Genomic DNA, 20,495 nt, shown 5'->3' with positions numbered 1-20,495 from the left:
GTGGGCTGCCCCCCTACCCAAGTCCAGCCAGCTCTTCATGGTCCTCGTCAGGGAGGGGCCCCCGTCTGACGTAAGCCGCAGGCGCTAAGAAACTGTTCCTCTCTTCCAGTGTCACAGGCCCTGCCAGAGAACCTCAGTGGGTAGAGAGAAAGATTTCCTCCCTGACAGCTTTCAACCCCGTCCTGAGAGCTCGGCCGGCCGACCTCTGCCCTGCCCTGCGGTGAGACCTACCCATGGGGCACAGGTGGGGTCTGGAAGGCAGCACACGTACAGAAAAGCCATTCTACAGGCAGAGGGCTGGGGTCTGGGGAGTCGGGACGACTGCCGTCAGCGCCCATCTCCCTGCCAGTTGTGCCATCATTCACATCACTTCATGTTCGCAAAGGGAAGGGACCTCACCCCTCCCAGCCACAAAACAGCCTTGGGAAAGACCCTGGGATCACCCCACCAGGGCTCGGCGGCAAGGCCAGTACTTGTGTCCCCCCTGAAGTGGATACACGTGTCAGCGCCCCCGGCGTCCATGCCACTGCCCTCCTGGACCTGTCTGGCTCAGCTCTCACCTCCGAGAGCCGTCTGGAGCCAGATCGTGTGCAGCCACAGACGGCAGGACACAGTAACGCCACTGCTCGCAGTTGGCAGGTGGGCAGGAAGGCAGGAGGCAGAGAGCAAGAGAGGCAGGTGCAGAGACACAGAGCAGGCAAAAGTCCGCAGAGGACACTCAGAGAAGTGCAGAGAGAAGCCCAAATTACAGGCCATATGGGATTTCCTCCAGCAGCACCAAGTTACAGGGCAGGACGGGTCCCTCAGGACTCCTGCTCCTTCCCTACCTGTCCTCCCCGGCCCCAACACCCGGCCTCCCCACTGCCTTTCACCTCCCCCGCACACCCCCAGCATGAGAGAAGACTGTCCTTCCTCTCCTGGCAGCTCCTGCAAACTCCATCCTTTTTGCCCCAGTGGAATGTGGTTTTAAAGTCTCAAGGGAATAAAACCACATGAAAAAAAAAATTCTAAGAATTGAATTGGGCAATATATTTCATTGAAAAAAAGAAAAAGAAATCTTCAGACTGTGATTAACTCAGCTGGATAAGAGGATTACATTTGAGATTCAAAATATGAAGTCATGGCAATGTTTTTATAAGCTTTAGCTGAAATAGGGAGGAATTGCATATCTAATGCTTATATGAATCCCACAACTTATCCATCATTACTTAGTATACAAATGTGTTCTTTTTAACCATATATATTAGTGTTTCTAAATGCTGTTCAGAGAGAATAGCTGACCTGCGAACTATAGTATCTACTCGCATGTGTCCCAATCTATCTGAGTGAGTGACATCAAAAGGCCACTAAACTGCTCTGGGCCTCACTGTCTCATCTGGGCAGAGGTGGGCTGCCTGCCTTCACACTTTAAAAAACCCATGCCTTCAGAAGAGAGAATGTGCCAAGTAGCATAACAGAGGGCAGGTGATGTGGGGAACCAGGTACAGAGGACTGGGGTGAAACCTGCAGGAAAGCCGGCTAAGGTCAGACGTAAGGAGGGACAGACAGACGCTTCCTGAGACAAGCCAGTGGGAGAGACTCTTGCTCTTAACGACTGCAGTTCAACATGGTGTCCTAGCTAGGCCTGGAGGCAAGGGAAGGACACAAGAACACACACACTGGAAAGAAAGAAAGAAAGTCTTATTCACAGAATCTGTAGGAAAATCTACAAGAAAAGCTAGAACAGGTGTGGCAGTTCCAGGACCACAGAATACAAAGTCCATACGTAAAAATCAGTTGTATTTGTGCATATAAGCAATGAGAATAAGGACTGAAATTTAAAAAAAGCCCAACAGTACCATTCACAGAATGATGTTTTGATGGCTTGTGCCTCTGGTGTGCTACCTAAAAAATCTTTGTCTACTCCATCAAAAACATAAAATACATAGGAGTAAATTTAAACACACACACACACACACACACACGATGCATATGCTGGAAACATATCACAAACACTGATGAGAGAGATTTAGGAAGACCAAGCACGTGTCCTACCGGAGGGTCTAAAGACTCCATTTTGTTAAAATTTTATTTTTTTTTTATTTTTTTTAAAGATTTTATTTATTTATTTGACAGAGATAGAGACAGCCAGCGAGAGAGGGAACACAAGCAAGGGGAGTGGGAGACGAAGAAGCAGGCTCGTAGCGGAGGAGCCTGATGTGGGGCTCGATCCCATAACGCCGGGATCACACCCTGAGCCGAAGGCAGATGCTTAACCGCTGTGCCACCCAGGCGCCCCCCATTTTGTTAAGATTTTAATTCTCCCCCAAATTAATCTATACACCTGGGCAATCTCAGTGGTTTTGGAAAATGAGAAGCTGATTAAAAAATGTAAGTGACAGGGGCGCCTGGGTAGCGTAGTCGTTGAGTGTCTGCCTTCGGCTCAGGGCGTGATCCCGGCGTTCTGGGATCGAGTCCCACGTCGGGCTCCTCCGCTATGAGCCTGCTTCTTCCTCTCCCACTCCCCTGCTGTGTTCCCTCTCTCGCTGGCTGTCTCTCTGTCACATAAATAAATAAAATCTTTGAAAAAAAAAATGTAAGCGACAATTCAAAGGGCCTAGAATAGCAAAATAAGTTTGAAAAAGAACAGAGGTGGCGTGCTCACACTGCGGACTTGAGACTGGCTAAGGCCACAGGCGCCAAGACCGTGGGTATCGGAGCAGGGAAAGGGGTACAGATCAATGGAGCAGCCTAGAGAAGCTAGAAATAGGCCCATAGACATAAAGCTGGGTGATTTTCAAGAAGACACCCAGGTAATTCAATGGAGAAAGGATAGTTTTTCAATAAACAATGCTAGCACAACTGGACATTTACAAGGAGAAAAATGAACTCTGTGTCAGATGTACAATTCACCTGAAATAAATCTAAATGTAGGAGCTAAAACCATAAGCTTTCTTGGAAAAAAAAAAAAAGGAAGAAGAAGAAGAAGAAGAAAATCTCCATGACCCTGGAGCAGGCAAAGATTTCTTAGCTATGACGCCAAGAATACAAACTGTAAAAGAATTTACGCCTCATTTTTCATCGGAAAATGCAATAAAAACCACAATGAGATACTGCTACACACATATCAGGATGGCATAAATGGATTAAAAATAAAAACCGACAATTCTGAGTGCTGGGAGGCTGTGCGGCACCTGGGACTCGCGCGCGGCTGGGAAAACCCAAGATGGCGCAGTCATATGGGAGAATGGCTTGGAGGTCTCTAACAGAGGTAAACACACACAGTAGGGGAGGGAAAACCTTCCTCACCCCACTCTTGTAGGTTTTCTCGGGCTCTGAAACAGAAGAAAGATTAACAAGAGAACAACAAAGGGAACTTTATTAACACATCTCAAATACACCCGGGGGAAACTCAGCAGCAAGAACTCAAAGTTCTGTAGGATCTTAACCTAAAACAACAACAACAGAGCTTCAGAGAAGAGACAGACCAAGGAAAGGCCATTGGGCTTCCAGGGCACAAACTGCAGGAAGGGGCCAGTGGCAGACAAAGGTGGGTTATGTAGACCCCTCCAGCGTCACTTCCAGCCTAATAGGCCCTAGGGTTGTCTCAGTGATTAACTTCTGCACAAATTCATGTCCTGCTTTTTGGGCAGGCTGGAGATCTTTTCTCGTGTCTGCTTATTCTCAACTGCCTTCAGCTCAAATTAAACCTTATGCCAAAGTGTATATTCTGCGATGGCAAATTCCGCCATCTTTCAATACCTACAGACACCCCAGCAATCCGCCTCTCCGGTCTCTTTGAGAGAAATGAAAACATGTGTCAATATAAAGAATGCAGAAGAGTGTTGCTGGCAGCTTTATTCACAACCACGAAAAACTGGAAATAGCCCAAACCTCTACCCAGGGGTCAACAGCAGCACCACCCTTCTTTGCTGCACTAGGAATGCAGGGCGGGCAGCATGCTCAAGGTGGCTCCACCACAGGAGGCACAAGGTAAAAGGAACTTTTGGTGCAACAGGTAGAATGCTCCCTTCTGACCAACAGGCTTTGCAGAAGAAGGGCCTCCCCGGCCTGAGGCTGGTATCTGCCTCCCTGTTGTCCTGAGCCATGCAGAGCTGCCCTGTTCAGGTGGAAGAAACCCCAGTCACACAGTTCCATTCCCCAAAATGAGAAATGTGCCCAGGGCTAGGACAGATATAAATGGGGATGGGGAGTCCTGAACGAGTGCAGCTTTATGGGTTTACACCAAGTGGATTTTGGGTGGTGGGACATATTTGGGGCTAGAAGTGGTAGATGACAGTAGTGGAAGATGGTGGGTGGTAGAACAGAAATGGTGAATGAAGGGACAGGATGAGGGCTGGAGAATGGCAAATATTACATGATGAGTGGGGGACGTGGAAAACATATGATGGATGATGGATGGTAGATGATGGTGGAGAGTAGGTGGTGATGGTGGAGGAAGGTAGATAGTAGCCTAGTAGTGGAGGAGGGTGGATGGTAGTCTGATGGTGGAGCAGGGGGGATGGTGGTCTGATGGTGGAGGAAGGTGGATGGTGAGTGGTGATGGTGGTGGTCTGATGGTGAAGGAGGGTGAATAGTAGTCTGATGGTGGAGGAGGGTGGATGGTGGTCTGATGGTAGAGGAGAGTGGACGGTGGTGGTCTGATGGTGGAGGAGAGTGGATGGTAGTCTGATGGTGGAGGAGAGTGGATGGTGGTGGTCTGATGGTGGAGGAGAGTGGATGGAGGTCTGATAGTGGACAAGGGTGGATGGTGGTGGTCTGATGGTGGAGGAGAGTGGACGGTGGTGGTCTGATGGTGGAGGAGAGTGGATGGTGGTGGTCTGATGGTGGAGGAGAGTGGATGGTGGTGGTCTGATGGTGGAGGAAGGTGGATGGTGAGTGGTCTGATGTGAAGGAGAGTGAATAGGAGTCTGATGGTGAAGGAGGGTGGATGGTGGTCTGATGGTGGAGGACAGTGGATGGTGGTGGTCTGATGGTGGAGGAGGGTGGATGGTGGTGGTCTGATGGTGAAGGAGGGTGAATTGGAGTCTGATGGTGAAAGAGGGTGGATGGTGGTCTGATGGTGGAGGACAGTGGATGGTGGTGGTCTGATGGTGGAGGAGGGTGGATGGTTGGTGGTACATGATGGGGAGAGGGTGCTACATGGTGATGCTGGGTTTCTGCTCATGGCAGGAGATGGTATCTCGTCCTGGCCCGAGTAACTCATTCTTCACCACGTCATCCCCATCTCCCCCCACCTCACCCTCTGCCAGGACCACACCCACCATTTTCCAGCCCTGTGTATGTCCCGACACCCATCATTCACCTGGTGGTGCAAACCCATAACCAGGAGTCATCCTGGACTTCTCCCTCCCCATCAGCCTCCACATTCAACCAACAACTGCCTCTAAGTGAAGTCTGCAATGCGTGATCTAAAGCAAGGTGAAGGCTTGAGACCCTGGCTGCAGGTGTGAAAGCTGGGCTAACCCAACACAGTCACCTGGCCTGTCTGTACCAGCTCCCTCAGCTGAACATGACCTGCAGCTCAGGACTGTGAAGGTTAAGGGAGTCCTATCGTAGAGCATCCAGAACAAGCCCCTGCACCTATTAAATGCACTCAGTACATGTTTTCCTCTAACTGCAAGAATCACCCCAGGAACTGCACAGAACTACAGGGTTCCAGGTTCAGCCCCTGAGGATGTGGGTCCACCAGCATGGATGGGAGCTGGGTATCTGGGGTGTCACACGCTCCTCAGCAGCAGAGGAGAGAGGCTGAGCACGAGCTCATCACTGCAGGACTGGTCCCATGTCAGAAAACGGAGGCATGTTTAAAAGCCTTCTGGTGCTGGGAGCACGCTGTAGGAACCCCATGCAGGTGGCGGTCTGCATGGGTGCACAGTGGGGCCCACACACAGGACACTCCTGATTCACGCGGCTCTGCTGTTCCACACCTCTCCTCCCTCCCCAGGAGCACTCTACCGAAATGCTAGTGCCTCTGAGAGCACCCCAGTGCCTGAGAGCACCCCAATACCTGAGAGCACCCCAATGCCTGAGAGTGCCCAGTGCCTCTGAGAGCACCCCAATATCATTCCAATCCCCATGAAGGACTCTCAGAGTCAGGGACAGGTACAATCTGGGGATTTCGAGGGGTGTGTCCTCTGCTCACTGGCTCCTCGGAGGAGCCCGTGGAAGCATCCAGGGCACGGGGGACTCGGGAGGCCCGTCCAGGGCACGGGGGACGCCACCACCAGGCCAGCCAGGTACCCACTGCCACCTCCCAGAGCTGCTGAGCGCAGGCCAAGAATGCTGGCAGGCACTGCTGGCTCAGAGCAGATGGCCCGGAGGAGACGCTAGCGGCTGACAGAAGGAGGCCCCGCCCAAAAGAGGCAGAGAGAATGAAGAAAACACTCATTTCAGTACCTACCTATGATGGAGTCCCTCCGGAAAACGTCTCTATCGAAAATGTAAAAGGACAGGTGCCGAAAGCTCCGAGGGATCTCACAGTAGAAGTCTTCTCCATAGAAGGGGCTGGGAAGCAAGCAGAATGGGTTCCATTAGGTGAGCTGGGCAGTGCGGCGGTGGCGCACAGAGCACCAGCCTCAGGCACACATATGGCATCGCGCTCTTATGTGTATCAGCAACACGCCACATTGCGTTTTACACGTGAGATGTGGAACTGTTGTTTGCTCACTGGGGTACAATCGTGGTCCCCGCTGTCGGTCCCAAGGCCCATCACCCTGAATGAGCAGCCCGCGGTGCCGGCGGAGAGCTCCGGGCGGTGGGAAGGAGGTCCAGTGTGTGGTGGGAAGGAGGTCCAGTGTGTGTGTCCGGGCTGGCACCAACGCCCCAGGACCTCGACAACGCTTGGAACGTGCGGGGCAGCGGCTGGCAGGCCTCCCTTCATGCGCGTCAAACTCAGCGTGCCAGTTTCAGACCATGCTCCTCTGTCCCCAGAAGTCGGGGTGAAATCCACACCCAACACCGGGGAGAGGACCCCTGCACCCCGGCTGACCCTCCACACGGACCCTGCACATGAGCCCCTGTGCACAGAGACCCCACATGAACTGCAAACCCCAGTCGAGGTCATTAAACAGCCCCCCAACTGCTCGGCTAGGCCGGGCTGAGTCCGCAGACGGTGGACACACGCTGGAAACGGCTGGGCACCAAAGTGGCTTCAGCTGGTTACAAGATGGTCGGCAGCTCACCGTGCGGCATGCACACCCACCGCTGCCTTGGAGTCTGATGGGATTCCGTTTGCACACAAGCTACGCGGTCAAGGCCCAAAGCAGGAAACGCAGTCAGGAAAGCTAACAGGGTATGCTGTCGGTCAGAGGAGGGACGTGCACTCCTGCTCAAGCTGGAACGACCACACAGAAGGCGGACAGCGCGGTGCCCCGTGGCGGAACCTCACCGTGTGGGACATGGATGCGTCCCCAGAACAGGGGGAGGAGGGCGGGGCGGCTCCCAGCTCCAGCCCGTTTACTTTATCAGTCCTGGGACGATCCCCCCACCACATCGGAGCGTCTCTGAAATCAGACAGCACGCCGCACTCAGCGTCAGAAAGGGCCGCTCATGCCAGCATTAGCGCTGTTCCTTGTCAGTGCCTCTCAGTCTGACTGATGCCACAGCTCCCTCGAACGGTGGTTTTCGTGGCATGATGTGGGGTCGCCCCACGTGTCTGCTTCCCACCACCTGCCCCATCAGCAAACAGTACACTCTCCCTCGACACAGGCACGTGATGTGTCCGTCAAAATTACCCAGCTGCTGAAGCACAGACACATTTCCACTCACTCTGTAGCTCGTGGTCAGCCCAGGGAGGCCCAGGGAGCCCTGGGAAGACGGAGCAAACGGACCCCTCCTGGGGCCAGAAGGAGACACCCCCCCAGGAGAAAAACAGATGCAGACAGGTGCTGGGCTCCGTGCCAGCACACCAGGCTGGAGATGCACCAGCCCCTGGGGGCAGAAGGCACAGGCAGGCCTCCACCCGCTCGACAGGCTGCCTGAGTCCCACCCTAGGCTCGAGTGGCCAGGCGGGGAGAGGGAGCCGACGTTCGGGGCTGCGTGCAGCCCAGCCCAGCAGTGGCTGAGGAAGGTGGTCGGGCCTTTGAAATATGGAAAAGGCAGAGCAGTCATCAGCCCCCTCAAGCAGCAATGTGTCCACGGTACGTGGCCAGTGCAGGCCGATCTGCAGACGGGGGGGCACAGAGGGGCTGGGATCCCCGTCTCCTCCAGCCAGCAGCTGAGAGCCAGCTCGGGCGGGTGGGGACAGAGAAGACATGAACCGCCACAGAGGAGCCACGTTTGTGGGACAGCAGTGCTGAGAACCCACCTGAGCCCTTCTCTCCAGACAGCGCTGCCGCGGCCTGGAGTGTGCAGAGTGGGAAGATGAGGCAACGGTGTCCCCTTGAGGACCCAAGGTGGAAGCCGGTGTTCCAGCAGGGCCAAGGCTATTGGAGCACCAGAGTGAATAATCCAGAAGCACATGAGACAGGCAGGGGTCTGGGGTCTCAAAGAACCAGGCCATGTGAGACAGACAACAGCCAGGAAAGCAGCCACAAAGGGAAAAGCATTCTAGGTGCCAGAGAGCTGCCTACGGCAACGCAGAGTGCGCTCAACCCAGGAGCTGCCGTCGGAAATACCAGAGAGGCTGAGTGCATTTTACTCACTGGCTCAAGACTAGAGCAGGGGGGACCCTGTTGTCCTGAGGGTCAGAAGGTGGGGAGAGCGCCGTGCCACGAAGCTGCCATCATGCAGACATCAGAACTGCCTCCCCAGGCCTCGCATGAAGTCGTACGCCCACACATTTCTGTCTGTCCAGTGGCAGGTATCTCTGGGGAAAGCCCCCGTGAACCCAGACTGTGCTCTCTTCTCTCACCAACAGTCCCACCCACTGCCCGGGACCCCATCCTGCTGGTGGGACTCCAGTCGTCTACACTCCACATGAACCAACCGTAATTCACTCACCCCAGAGAACCCTCTCCAGGGTGATGGGCCGGCCACGAGGAGACCTTTCATTCCACACCCACAAGACTGACACCAGCTGCGAGGTCATCACAGTCTCCAGATTAATCGTGTGTTACACACGGGCAGCACACGGATTCTCTTCAGCGAGACAGAACCCCATCCCAGACCCTCAGGCCTGCCACTCGGGCAAGGCTTCACCTCAGAGGCCACGGGAACACGAAGGGGGCGCCTGCACCCCGAGGAGAGAGCCAGACTGCAGGCAGCCACGTTCCACGTGACTCAAGGCAGCAGGACGCCCAGCCTTGGTGGTAAGCACGTGCTCCTGAGGGGCTGGCGGAGTCCTGACGGGTCCCGTCTGCAGGCACCAGCTCCCCACTGACTACACAAACTCACCAAGGTACCCCGGAAGACACTCTTTCCACGGTATGTGGATTCATTAGACTCACATGTATGTTCTTAGAATTTCCCTGTGCTTCTTTACTCCTTTATGCTCTCAATTGTTTGCTTTGAAAAAAGGAATATTCACGGATAAGAATGCTTCCTATAACTTTTAACTAGAAATAATGATAACAAGCATGAGGCTGTGGAGAAGTTGGAGCCTGCAGGAAGGCACACCGGAACCGTGGCAGCTCCTCGAAAGGGCGCGACAAAGCCCACTCCCAGACGTGCAGCCCAGAGCAGTGGGAAAACACACCCACACAAACACTTGTGCATGCGAGTTTATGGCAGTGCTCACAACAGCCAAACAGCAGAAACAACCCAAACGTCCACCGGCAGGGGAACGGGTGAACCAAGTGTGGTCCGTCCACACCGCGGAACATCATGAGGCACCGAGAGCAGCGAAGCTCGGACACCTGCTACCCGCAGACGACCCTGAAATCATGACGCTAGGGAGAGAAGCCACAAAAGGCCACACACTGTTCATGAAATGCCCCAAACGGGCAAATCTGTAGGACAGAAAGTGGGCCAAGGCCGCAAGAAACGGGTTGTGAAGGGACACAAAAATACTCCAAAATTGATGGATACAAGTCCAAATATACTGAAAGCCACAGAATTGTACATTTAAGGAGGGCAGTTATGTGGTATGTGAATTATATCTCAATAAAGCCATTTTTTAAAAACCAAAATTTTAAAAATACATGAAGATGTCAGAAAGTGAAAACCAGAATTAACATTATAGGGTATATCCTAGATTTTTTCTCTGAAGATCTATGAACATAGAACAGAAATAGATACGATGGAAACACATATTTTTACAATAAAAGTAGGATTACATTGTCTATCCTGATGCACAGTTCACCCTTTCCTTTATATCACGCCATAGACCGCTTTCCAACTAAGTACGTAATACGTTTGTCGCCAAACAGCCCTGAGGACTGAGGGAGCACATCTGCGGGACTCTCGCCCGACCCGAGCCCGACGGGCACTGTCCAGCCTACCGCCCGGAGCAGAGTGGCCTGGTGCACGGCTGTCCCGTGGTCTCAGGAGCTCCCACGGCGCACGTGCTTGGTGGAAGGGTACTCGCTGTCGGAAGGCTCCGGGGCGTCACGCGGAGCGGCCCTCCAGAAAGCGAGGACGGATTCAGTCCACGCGCCCACCAACACGGAGTCTTACCAACATGTACAAACTTGGCTCATCTGACGGCAAAATGAACCTCACGCTTTCACGGGGAAAGTTTAAATCACCGGTGTGGCTCTGTGTCAACCAACCGTGTGTGAACGCTGTTGCCGAAATGCCTCCGGCCCGCACTATATCCATGTCAGCTCATGCTCAGGACGTTAATCCACTGATAATTTTCCAACTTGTGTCACAGATGAGAAGATAAATAACTGATACGCGGCATGTAAGAAACACCTTTTTAACTGGAAACACCACAAAGTGGTTAATGCTCTCTATTATCAATGGGCAAGGACAGGCATGTGGTCCTGCCTTCTCCAAAATGTGCCCCGGCAGAGAGCAGCAGGGCTCTTGCCCTCCGGAGCTGAGGCGGCCCGCGCAGCGGTGACGTCTGCCGGGGCAGGAGGGTGGACATGGGCTGCAAGCGGAGCGGGTACCCCTCCCGAGTGTCCCCCACCCCAGGACACACCAACACGGTCATCTGGACAACCCCACCCCCGTCCTGGGTCAACAGGAAAGTCTGCACTTGCTCTTCGCAGGCTGCAGAGTCAGAAGCATGTTCCCAGAGAGAAGGGAAACCGAAGCGTTCTCCCATCCCCGCCCTTCTCCATGTGCCGGGCAAGACAATGTCTTCTTTCTGGTGAACTCAAAGGGGGCCCCAGCCCCCAGCCTCCCCTTCCTCCCCATTAGCAGCTTAACCTGGGCTATCTCTCCACACAGACCCCGCTTTGTCCCCAGCCAGGGTCAGCAGCAGTCAGATGCATGACTCATGCCCCACACAGTCGGCCCCACTTGCAGCCTTAGGGCTCCAGAGCCCTCTTTCCAAATAAAGAAAAAAGCAGCCCAAAGGACTTGGCTTGCCTTAAATACTGCATCTGACAGAAAGGGGTGAGTGTGTACCACGGCACCCGCCTCCGAGGCTGGCCGGAGTGACAAGCTCTTTCCTCCGTAATTACGGGGAGGAGCTCAAATGCAGTTTCACAAAATCCAGTGAACTCTCACAAAGAGAGAAGATGACATCCTCCTGCCGAAAACGGAGCTGATCTGTAAGTAGCTCGACAAGGGGAAACCGCCTGCCTTCCTCCCACTCCTCCCAGAGCCCAGATGTGCAGAACAGAGGTTCAGACAGGCCTCATCGGGAACCCACGGAGAAACCGCGGACTTCTCCATGAGTCATTTCCCAGCATCTGCGCGAGGCTGGCAGCGCCCCACCCACACCAAGGCTGCTAGCCCTGCGGCCACGATGCTTGCTCACGGGAAAACAGCTGTGCGCCTCGTTTTCTCTGGTTTCATGCTATGTCGCAAACGCCAGAGTCCATTTCCCAACATCTGGGCAGGGGAGCGGAGGGGCGGGGCTGCCTGAGCTGCTCCAGATTTGGGGAAGATGGAAAGGCTGCCCAAGAATAAGGAACCCCACTCCGAGTCTTTCTGTAGAGGACCATTCTTACGATGGTCGTATGCCACAGAGAAGGCCACACTGGGGACCGAGCATCCAGGCTCCCAGAGGGAACTCAGGGCCTCCCCCACAGCCCGACATGGACCAGGAGCCAGGCAGGCAGGGTGGGTTTTCCAGAAAGGGCACCAGCCTATCTCCAAACAGCTCAGAGTTCAGCTAATAAAATGTGCCTCAGTCGTTAACTAAAAGCTGGATTAAAATTTCACTAAACCAAATACCGTTCAAACGTCCACAGGAGAAGAACCAGAAACACCGAGGAAGTGGAGCGCAGGCTCCGACAGGGACCGCCGAGCCGGCAGCGTCCGCGTCTACATCTGCAGCGGGCACGGGCACCAGGAAGGCCTGTGACACACGGTTCCGGAAAGGAGCCTCGGAGGCACAAGCCTCCACTGCCAGTCCCCTCCACACGCTCTCAGAGGCAGGAGGAAACCCTCCTGGCTTCTTCTCACTCCCTTCAGACCTCCTTTGAACCCCTGCGTGGCCTGCCTCCCCAGCCCCCGCTGCGTCTTCACGGGAGGACACGTGCTCAGCCTCTGTGCTGAACCCCGACCTGACTCACGTCACCACCCGACCCACTCACAGCAGCCTCCAGGGAGGCGCAGCACCCGATGAAAGCTGCTCTGGTCCCACAAGGGACACGTGTCATGTCGTGTGGCATTCTGTGCACTTGCAGCAGGGACAGGAGGGACGTAGCTAAGCCTCCCCCAGGAAGCAGAGAGTCGGAAGTCAGATCAGTGTCTGTCCCTGTGCTGGGCTGAAGTGTCACCTGGGCCCATCGCTGCCTGCACTCGTGGGGCTCCATGCTGGGATGCGGGCGTGAAGCACTAAAGGGTCCATGGTGGCTGCCGCAGATCAAGGGACAGACATTCGAGGGTGGCAGCCTGGCAGGCAGGGCCAGAGGAGCCCCAGGTCAGCATCAGGCAGGCACAGGACCAGGCAGGAAACACACCCAGAGCTGCTCACACTCTTCCCCAAGCACCAGGACCCAAACTGGGGATTCCTCCTAGAGCAGGACCATGGAGAGATGATCCCCACCCAGAGCACCCCAGAACGGGGGGATGGATCCCCGCCTGGAACACCCCAGAACAGTGGGGGGATGGATCCCCCCGGAGCACCCCAGAACAGTGGGGGGGATGGATCCCCGCCTGGAACACCCCAGAACAGTGGGGTGATGGATCCCCGCCTGCAGCACCCCAGAATAGTGGCGGGGATGGATCCCTGCCTGGAGCACCCCAGAACAGTGGGGGGGATGGATCCCCGCCTGGAGCACCCCAGAACAGTGGGGGGATGGATCCCCGCCTGCAGCACCCCAGAACAGTGGGGCGGATGGATCCCCACCTGGAGAACCCCAGAACAGTGGCGGGGATGGATCCCCGCCCGGAGAACCCCAGAACAGTGGGGGGGATGGATCCCCGCCCGGAGAACCCCAGAACAGTGGGGGGGATGGATCCCCGCCTGGAACACCCCAGAACAGTGGGGGGATGGATCCCCCCGGAGCACCCCAGAATGGGGGGATGAATCCCCGCCCGGAGAACCCCAGAATAGTGGGGGGGATGGATCCCCCTGGAGCACCTCAAGATTGTGGGGCATGAATTCACCTACTCCCACTGGCAAGGACTGTGTAAAGCCTGCATTTATGTCCAAAAGACTTTTTTTTAAACTTAAACTTGGAGAAATCAGAACTAAAAGTAAATGTTAGGAGAAACTGTTATGTGTACAGCCTCATAAATCAAAGTCAGTGTTCGTCAACGACTTGGTTTTTATTAAAAACCTCCAAGAAAATGGAGTCTGTGTTCCCGAACCACAGACCCTCACCGTCCCTTCCAGAGTCTAACCCAGACAGCTTCTCCCCCGCAAGACTGTGAGCCTCGGGGTCGTCCCTGCTGGAGTCGTGCCTGGCGCACCGCAGGGCCGGTTTCTGAGCAACTGACATTTTTCAGTACGAGCAGAAAGGCGCTGCCACGTCTCAGACCCACACACCCCTTTAATTCCAGATTGGAAGTGCGCACCCATCCTGCCCGGGAACGACCTCTCCTTCGGGAACGGGCTCAGCAGGAACGACAGGATGTGAGGGGCTGTAATTACGCCCGTGTCGATAAACATGGTGACGAGCTAACCCCTCCTCACTTTGCTCCAGAAAGCAGTTATTTTACTGCCTAACTTCTAATCTTATGTAAAAAAGCAAAAACAAAAACATCGCCTATAATCTACTACCCCCCCCCAAAACAACCACACCGACATTATGTCCACAGATTCCAGACCATTTTTGGAATAAAAGGGAATCTCACTGTGAACACAGCTTTGTGACCTGCCGTTCACACTCAACGGACACAAGCACGGCCTGCGCGTTGGGAGCACCGTGCCCGCTAGACGGTGAGAAGCCGCGAGCAGCCGCCAGAGCCCGGCCTCTGAGGGAGACAAGTCAGGGCTGCAGGCCAGCACCAGGTGGTGGCCCCTTCCCCCCCAACACACACGAAACCAGGTGAGAGGAGGCAGACGGTGACTGCCCGTGGGCGGGGGTCCCGGAGCGACCGTGGGGAGCGGGCTCAGCATGGTCCCCCCCAGTCAGAGCGGCCACGTGAGGGTCAGATCAGGAAGTGTGGGGCAGCTCCTCCCCCACCCCGAAGCTGTTTGTACATGTTGTGGGGACTTTGTGGGAAAGTAGGCAATGTCATCCTCGCAATAATCACATACATTAACAAAAGGAAACGAAAACACTAGGACTTTGTGGAATATTCTTGCTCATGAGCAGGTTAACCCAGCACCTCAGAGGTCTTGCTTTTAACTTCTTTTGTGCACGTAACACGGATACGCTTCTTTTACTGGATAAAATGGTGATTTCGTCCACGGTGTAACCCTCCCCATCCCTGTTTTGGAAGCAGGAGGTAGACTCTCATGGGTGGGGTCCGCAGGTGCTCTCTGCAGATGACCCAGGCCGTCCAGCTGCCTGTGAGCCCCGACCTGGCCGCCCAACGCCCTGGAGCCTCGAGTTTCAGCAAGCAGACGATGAGCTGCCGTTTAAGTGGTGACACGATTATAGCCACAAAAGTTACGTGTGAACAAAGCTCACCCTCAACATCAGGAAAGTAGTTTTCCTAGCAAGACATAAACTTTGCCCAAAGTCACTTTTGTGGAGAAGGGACAAGGCCAGGAGGAAAGGGCTTGTGCTCCCAGCGTCTGACCCAACGAGCTCTTCCAAGCTGATCTGAAGCAGAGCCTCCCCCCAGCACCTGCTCTCCCACATCAAAAGGAAAGAAAAGAACAAACCAGGGCCTTTCCCTACGATACCTCCTGAGGAATCACTAGCGAAGGGTAGACACGAGTGAGTGCTGGGGACACCTGTGCAGCACAGTCGCCATCCCAGGGACCCCAGGCACAACCCTCCGCTGGGGAGAAGAAGGGAAGGAGACGTGTGTCCCCTTCTCTCTGACACATTCCATCTACACGTCTGGCTGAGTCTGAAGATGGTACAAGCAGCAGCTGAGCTCAAGACCTACCCTGCCCCAGAAGCCCGGCCAGGCCGCCAAGCCCTCTGGCTCTTTTGAGTTCAGAGACCACGTGGAAGCTCTTTATTTCCCACAGTGACTCAGCCAAATGGAGCATCCAATCTGAGAGGAAACGCTGAGGCCGGTGGAAGCATGCTGGGGAGAGGCAAGACTCCTCGGCCATGGCACAGGCGAGGAGGGGACTTCCTCGGAGGTGATGACCGACCCCTGCCCACACTGGTGGCCATCTTGGCTCCCAGTGTGCCCACTTCCTTCTCACTGGCAGATGCCGTTGGAGCCTGGGCCTTCCTCCTCTGGCCTCAACATCGGCACAGGCCTCCAGATGGGTCTTCTGCTTCTGGGCTCCAGCCAAGGCCACTCGAGCCAGAATCTTCAAATATTGCCTTCTTCCAGCTATCCTCAGGTGGGTGGGCCCCAGAGCCCCAGAAGGGCTCCCACCCTTCTTGCCTCTCACCTCACGGGTCCTGACGAGACGTGTGTGGACACCATGCCGTCCTGTCCCTAAACCTCTCTCATCTTTCCCAGTTCTTTGCCGACCTGAGGTGTATTCCGAGCTTGCTTCGCATTCACCACTTCTCCCTTCGGCCACACCTGGTCAGCTATTTATTCGTCCAGTGATGTTTTCATAATTCTTGTGTTCTTCCTTTCTGGAAATTCTATTTGGTTCTTTTGCAAACTGGGTTCATCATTCTTTAGCATTTCTCATCCCATTCATGTTTTTAGTCTTGTCTCTTATTACTTCAAATTCACTAAACTTTGTTGGCTGACGCTCTGCAAACTCGGCAGGTCTGATTCTTAGTCTGTTGTTTTTCTTGGCAAAGGCACACGACACTTTATCTCCTTATGTTCTTTGAGTATTTTCTCCTCAGCAATCACAGAGGAAGAGTCTTTGAGGCCTGGACTGAAGGGTACGTTTGGATTTGTTTTGACTGGCATTTCGTCACCTCAGTGGACGTTACAAACTACGAGTCCAGGACTACGGTAACGCATGTGCGCGGACTGAGGTTTTCGGATCACAGACACGGTACGGATTCAGGCCTGCAAACTCACAAGAGAGCTTTTGCTAACTTCTTTTATGGGTGCGTTGACTTGCCTTTTCACCCTTACACTATGGAGCAGAACTCTGGGGCTACCAGCTCTCAAGGTCCACCAGTGTGAATACTGTTTTTGCCTCGATACTAAATGTCCAAGTGCACCCATATTTTTTAAGCTGCTGGAATTATTTTGTGTTAGCGTCTTTCTTTGCTGTCAGGGTTAACTTTCTGTTGGCAGCACCCTCTCCTTGTCTGGTACATCAGAGAAGCATTCAATAAATATTCATTGAGGGGCGCCTGGGTGGCTCAGTCAGTTAAGCGTCTGACTCTTGGTTTCAGCTCAGGTCAGGATCTCAGGGTCCTGGGATCGCACCAGGCTCCAAGCTCAGTGGGGAGTCTGCTCCAGATTCTCCCCTTCTGCCCCTCCCTCACCCACACGTACGTGCGCTCGCTCTCTCTCTCTCTCAAATAAATAAATAAATCTTTAAAAAATAAATAAATATCCATTGAACTAATAAATAAATAAGTAAACAAAAATAGCCAAGGTAATTAAAACTGTCTGTAAGGAGAGCATGAAGTTTCCAAGTCCAAACCATTACCTCAGGGCACCGACTAGAGTTAACTGGCTCCTTGGGACACCATCTTGGGGGCTACCACCTGATTCTGGCTGTATCTCAGATGGCTGATTTTCCGAGAGGACAGTATTATGACATCATTATCTTTATTTAGCTCTGAGCCTCCCATTTTCTAGTACCACCAAAGCCAGGAACTGCCACGATTTCCATTTCTAAACTTGTCTAAAATGTTTTGAAGACCATGACCCCCATTCTCAACCTTGCCTAAAACAGAGGTTCCCAAATAGACTCCCTTCCCAGAGGTCTTGGCTCAGCACGTCTGGGGAGGGCCCAGCCTCCCCGAGACCACAGTTACTTTCCAGGTTTATGACCTCCAGGCCTTGACACCAACCACGTGAACACAGAAAGGGTTTGTCTGGCGCCAGGATAACGGAAGTCACCCAGAAGGTTCAGTAACATCACCCTCCCTGGCAGCACCTTCACCACCAGCCCCAAAGCCAGACCTGACTCCTGACAAACGTCTCAGGCTTTTTGCTTTTCTTCAACAAATTATTTCTGAGACTCCTTAGCACGCCCGGCACACACACAACTGTGGCCACTCGGCCTCAGGAGCGCCTCCCGGTGCTGGGGGCCCGGAGCAGACGGAGATCGAAAGGTGTCTCCCCATTTCAGGGGCAGGAGATCCCTAACAGGTTTGTAAACACTAAGTTCAGTCAGTGGTCAGAACGTGCTGTTTCTTCCCTTGTAGAAGGACCAATATGCAAGGAGATAATTCTTCAGCTAAAAATGTTCTCCAACTCAAACAGCTGTCTGCACGGGTGCACACAACCCGTAATTCTAACCCTGAAGGGGCAGTCGCAGGCTTCGTGGGGACCCTTCTCCACTCCACTAACAACTCGATGATGAGAGACTTCCTCGGGACCCCACTACAGCTTTGCTGGCTTCACCCGGGCTGCAAACCACGATCCCCACCCCTCGCTAACACTCGCATTTCTGGGTCCTCTCTCCCCGCCCCCCACGTAAACTGCTGCAACTTTCAGGGTGCCCTCACCTCCTGTCCCTGGGGTGTGGTCCAGGAGCAGCATCCCGGGAGCTTGTCAGAAATGAAGATTACGGCCCACCCTACATGTCCTGGGCAGACGTCAGTGTCGATGAGACCTCCAGGGGTGAGTGGCCCTTCGCAGCTGACTTTGAGGGGCACCGAGGTGCTTACCGCGTGGCAAATTCCTCAGTCTGAGGACCTGTTAGGTGCTGCTCCTTCTGACCGGACCTTCTCTAACGCTATCCGTGAACGCGGTCCAGGCCCCCTTTCCTCAGTGAGTATTACCTCCACACCCATCTCAGATATGTCTCTCTAGGAAAATTTAAAGGAAGGTGGTAAAAAAAAAAAAAAAAAAGCTTCCCAAATATTCACCTCTCAAAATGTCTGACTGGTGCTGTGTTGGGTACACACCTGCAGCTCATCTCTGACTAGACGGTGCCCACAGGCGCCCAGTACCGGGCAACAGCTCCCCCAGGCACCTGCAGGCCGCTCGGTCCTGGGCGGCACGAGCATCTGGGAAGACCATCGTCTGCCACCAAGACGGCAGCAGCACTGCCCTGAAAGCAGGAGCTCGTGTGGATGTCCCAGTGCCTCACTCACACGGAGCAGCGCGGACAGCGGCAAACGGCACCCGTGTTCGGGGTGCTCTCCACACAGAGGAAAACGGATCGAGTAAAGGAACAGCAGACGTTACCAGAGTGACTTCTCCACAATTTTGGTCCTGAAAACCTCCTCCCGGTCCAGGTTCACAGTGCAGTAGCAATCTCGCATCTTGTTTGGCCCAGGGTAAGTGGGAAGATTTTTGGCTTCACCTAAAAAGCAAATGTAAATATACCATCAACTTAGCATAGAATTAGTTCATTCCCTTGCTAATCACAGGCACATTTCCAAATAATGAATTTATTTCATAGCAATGCACTGCTTTCTCTTTTGTACACTCATTACTAGCTCTTTATAATGTCTTTCCTGCTACCACAAGTCAAAATACCAAAGAGAATACCTGTGTGGTGTTAGAATGAGAGGTAATACACGTACCCTCCACCCTCCGAAACAAACTGATAGAAGTGGGGATCCATTAGCCTACAGTTAGGATTGTTTGTTTTATTCACACCAGCCCCCTTGTTTTAAATGTGCAAATTATGGTAAGGTACATACAATTTAAAATGTATCATCTTAACCACCTTTAAGTGCAGAGCTCAGTAGTGTTAGGCATATTTACACTGTTGTGCAACGAACCTCTATAACTTTTTCATCGTGCAAAACTGAAACTCTGCACCCACTAAACACGTCCTCGTTCCCCTCCCCAGCACCCACCCTTCCACTTTGCGTCTGTGAATCCTGCTACTCTAGGTCATTCACCGAAGTGGGATCGTTCAGTATTTGTCCTTCTGTGACGGCCTTATCTCACTCAGCACAATGGCCTCAAGGTTCACGTGTGTCGTAGCAAATGTCAGGACTCCCTTCCTTGTCAAGGCTACGTGATATTTCGTAGTACGGACGGACCACAGTCCGCTAACCCATTCATCCCCTGGCTTGTTTTATTCTGAATTTGATCTGACAGTATTAGATCAAAGCTGGGGCAATAATTAAGGAGGAGGACTCTTTTTTATTGACGAAACTATGAACTCCAGCTGTTTATTTTTTTTAAAGATTTTATTTATTTATTTGAGAGAGGGACAGAGAGTGAGCACACAGCAAGGGCGGAGGGGAAGAAGCAGGCTCCCCACTAAGCAGAGAGCCTGAAGCCGGGCTCGATCCCAGGACCCTGGGATCATGACCTGAGCCAAAGGCAGATGCTTCACCGACTGAGCCACCCGGGCACCCTTCCAGCTGTTTAAAATACAGAGCGCTTAGCCAGTTAGAAGTAAGTCCCGAGGGGAGACCCGCTGTAGGTCAAGTGTCTCCCTCCCATGGCCCCTCCCCCACACGAAGGGGAAACCTGCAGGCAGCAGCATGCCCAGCCGGCCCTGCAGAAAACGCAGCGACTCCTCAACTCCTCCTGGGACCCTGGGTCTATCGAGAGATCATTATCAACACCGCAATCTAGCGTCCTCTACTGGAAGCTCACAGGCATGAACAGCAGGGCCACAGCCCCGCTCACAGGGAGCTTGCGACTGGACGCCCAGGCGACGTCCCCTCCAAGGAAGAAAAGCCTTGGACACACTCTTGCCTCTCAGAGGCCTTTCCTGTCTCTGCATCTTCTGGGACAGCCGCAGGCAGCCGAGCCCGTGCATGGAAGACTGGGCAGTTCCGAGAGTCCAGCACCGTGCCAACGACCACTCAGGCACAGCCGCTAACACCTGTAGCACCATAAAGGACCAA

General features: G+C 53.7%; 1 protein-coding gene across 3 annotated transcripts in view; it reads right to left on the bottom strand.

The window, feature by feature from the left end:
* RASA3 (RAS p21 protein activator 3) overlaps positions 1-20,495 on the bottom strand; it is a 107,504-nt gene that overhangs the window by 45,687 nt on the left and 41,322 nt on the right. For 2 of the 3 annotated variants that reach the window (XM_026488713.4, XM_044380191.3), the window contains exons 2-3: positions 18,868-18,985; positions 6,404-6,507 (exon numbers count right to left, since the gene is read on the bottom strand). In XM_026488713.4, coding sequence (XP_026344498.1) covers positions 6,404-6,507; positions 18,868-18,985 — 222 coding nt within the window. The remainder of the gene's footprint in view (positions 1-6,403; positions 6,508-18,867; positions 18,986-20,495) is intronic. The other variant, XM_057306911.1, reaches the window with a different exon arrangement.

This window comes from Ursus arctos, unplaced genomic scaffold (assembly GCF_023065955.2).
Source record: "Ursus arctos isolate Adak ecotype North America unplaced genomic scaffold, UrsArc2.0 scaffold_10, whole genome shotgun sequence".
NCBI classification, from domain to species: domain Eukaryota; kingdom Metazoa; phylum Chordata; class Mammalia; order Carnivora; family Ursidae; genus Ursus; species Ursus arctos.
This window is presented reverse-complemented; position numbering and strand designations above follow the sequence as displayed.